The 2,689-nt window shown below is 49.9% G+C and overlaps 1 protein-coding gene across 1 annotated transcript; it reads right to left on the minus strand.

Annotated features, from left to right (window-relative positions):
* Positions 1-336: 336 nt before the first annotated feature.
* On the minus strand, positions 337-2,265 carry LOC124673203 (cytochrome P450 716B1-like). Its single transcript, XM_047209323.1, has 3 exons — positions 1,320-2,265; positions 887-1,074; positions 337-639 (listed from the first exon to the last, which is right to left on the minus strand). The coding sequence occupies exons 1-3, from the start codon at positions 2,263-2,265 to the stop codon at positions 337-339; spliced, it is 1,437 nt and encodes a 478-aa protein (XP_047065279.1).
* Between the last annotated feature and the right edge of the window lie 424 nt (positions 2,266-2,689).

Here is a 2,689-nt window from a genome sequence, read left to right on the forward strand (position 1 = left end):
ACTCTTCCTCTTTCTTATCAGCTTCTCAATTGCCCTTTGGTAATCAAGCTGCGCAAAAACCCGCGTTGTTGCACGCTTAGGTAGAAATTCTAGTTGTGAGGCTGAGATGAGAAATGCTAGAAAAGACGTGAACGGACCCCACTTATTCAAGTTTTTGTAAGTACGGAAGAATGTATTAGCTTTTTACTCTGGTTATGTGGATATAAGATGTATAAATCCTGACATATATTGTGTACAATAGGTTACATGCAACCAAGGGATTAAATCCAAGCATCTTATTACAATAGGTGGTGGCATAACTTTCACAGTAAGGAACACCGGTACCAGGGTTGATGTTTACCCCGGTCGAATGCAAAGAGAGGTTCTGTGCTCGAGTTCTATCGGTAGGCCATGTAGCGGCGACAACACGGGGTTGCAGCAGAGCATCCATCTGAAGTGTCTCACAAGGTAGTGCATCGTTACCAATGTTTCCATCTTGGTAAACTCAATCGCGGGGCATATTCTGGGGCCACCGCCAAACGCGACGAAGGAGCATGGTGGCGTCACAGGTGATTGGCTCTCAAACCGGGATGGGTCAAACTGAGCCGGCTCGTGGAAGATTCTCGGATCCATGTGTGTCACTTTTGCGGTCCAAAACACCTAAGCACAAGTGTGATAAGAGTTTGCATTAGCCTTTTTGAGAGAAACTACTTCCTGCGTTTCAAGTAGTTGTGCAGATTTTGTTAGATTTGGTCTTGATATACATATATCTAGGTATATTTTAGTGTGTAGATTCACTCATCTTTGAAAAAACTTGGGTCAACTAATTTAAAACAGAGCCCGCAAAAAATACTAATTTAGAATGGAGGATATATGTGGTAAATAAGGAGTCAAAATTAGCAAGGACCTGCCATCCTTTTGGGATACGGTAGCCGTCAAACTCGATGTCTTCTAGTGCTGTTCTGACATTGCCAAAGAAGGGAGGGTCGATGCGAAGTGTCTCCTGTGCAACTCGCCAAGTTAGCTTCATCTTTAACAAGTCTTCCCAGGTCAGAGCCTCTCCTTCAGCCTTGTTGCTTGCAATCTTCTCATGCTCTGCAAATTAGCATACAACATGCATGCACACATGACTGCCCGCAAAACAAAAGAATAGAACAAACAAAAAGAAACACACAAGATGCATGATCATGAATGTCAGTGTTATGCATATATCCCAAAGTCTACAATGATATATACTATTACCGGCGACCTATAATATGAAATGTTATTATAACTAGCATAGGGGAATATATATTGAATGTAGCAATCTGGGACTACTGTTCAGCGTCCTGAGCACTTACCTTGCACCATAGCGGCAAGGGTAGCCGGATCACTGGCGAGGTGCCGGACCATGGACGCCATGAGCATGGACGTGGTGTCATGGCCGGCGACCAGGGCGAACATGCCGTTGTCGACGATCTCCTCATCGGTAAGAAGCTGCTCGCCCTGGCCGTCCGTCAGGCTGAGCAGGCGGGTGATGAGGTCGCTGCTCGGCGAGGCCTTGCCCAGCCCCAGCATAGCCTTCTTGTCACGCGTGATCCCCTCGAGCAGCAGCCGGGCCCTTCGGCTGGCCACGAGGCTCCGGCTGAACGTCGTGAAGGGGAAGTTCACCGGGACTGCAAAAACGCCCTCGACCATTCGCCGGAAGTCCTCGACCAGGGCGTCTCGCACGGCGCCTGTCTCGAGGCCCAAGAGCAGCTCGGAGACGACGTCGAACGTCAGGCGCTTCATGAGCGGCAGCACCCGCACGGTGGTGCGGCCGCGCCAGTTCTCCCGCAGGTGGCGCCGCACCTGGCCGTCGACCCTCCCGACGTACAGCTTCAGCATGTCCGGCTTGAGGAACTCCATGAGCGCGCCGCGGATGCGGCGGTGATCCTCGCCGTGCATGTCCACAATGCTCTTGTCCCCGAAGATACGACGGAAGGACCGGGGCGTCCTCGCCCGCAGCGCGCTGCTGAAGAAGACGAACTTGTTGGCCGCCGGGCCCGTGAGGAATACCGTCGGCGTGCACAGTACCGATGCCTTCCAAACTGGCCCGTGTATGTCGACCCGGTCCTGTATCCACCGGTTGCCGCTGTTGGCGCGTGCGGCTCGGAGAACGCCGAGGGTCTGGCCGATCACCGGCAGACCCAGGGAGCCAGGGGGCAGATTCGCCGGACCTGATTTCCTGACTTTGATCAGCAGGTGGATGGCTATGGCCGAGGCCGTGACAGTGAGTGCTACGATTTTGAGCAAATAATAATCCATTCCGGAGGCAGTATTCAGATGATGTATGGATGTTACAATTGAGTGAAGCTGGTATTGCATATCAGACTTGTGAACATATATATATAGGAGCCAGCATCAATGAGCAAAGAGCAAAATTTATAACTTCAAGTTTTGCTTTGTCTCATTCGAGAATTTCTTCCCAGTCATTCTAAAAAAGTGCAACCAAACAGACATCACCTTTTATATCAAAAACTAGTGGCTTCTAGAAAGAACAGTTACAAACCCCGCGGTCTCACATAACTGGTTAGCTTATGCTACCACCCAAACAGTTTCTTTCTGGCCTTTTCCTCCAAAGTCCCCAAACATTAGGTCATACTCTTTGTAGATGTAGTTTGGATGTGCGAGTTGTACTGATGGCCATGGCATGCAACGAAAGATATCGTAAGCTTTGTAGATGAACCCG

Source organism: Lolium rigidum, chromosome 7, assembly GCF_022539505.1.
Source record: "Lolium rigidum isolate FL_2022 chromosome 7, APGP_CSIRO_Lrig_0.1, whole genome shotgun sequence".
NCBI classification, from domain to species: domain Eukaryota; kingdom Viridiplantae; phylum Streptophyta; class Magnoliopsida; order Poales; family Poaceae; genus Lolium; species Lolium rigidum.

Bases quoted from the DNA above. Each gene is read 5' to 3' on its own strand.
- LOC124673203 (XM_047209323.1), bottom strand. From the start codon at position 2,265: ATGGATTATTATTTGCTCAAAATCGTAGCACTCACTGTCACGGCCTCG. The intron at 1,075-1,319 runs GTAAGTGCTCAG...GCTAATTTGCAG, and splicing joins CCTTGCCGCTATGGTGCAAG to AGCATGAGAAGATTGCAAGC. The intron at 640-886 runs GTCCTTGCTAAT...ACTTGTGCTTAG, and splicing joins GTATCCCAAAAGGATGGCAG to GTGTTTTGGACCGCAAAAGT.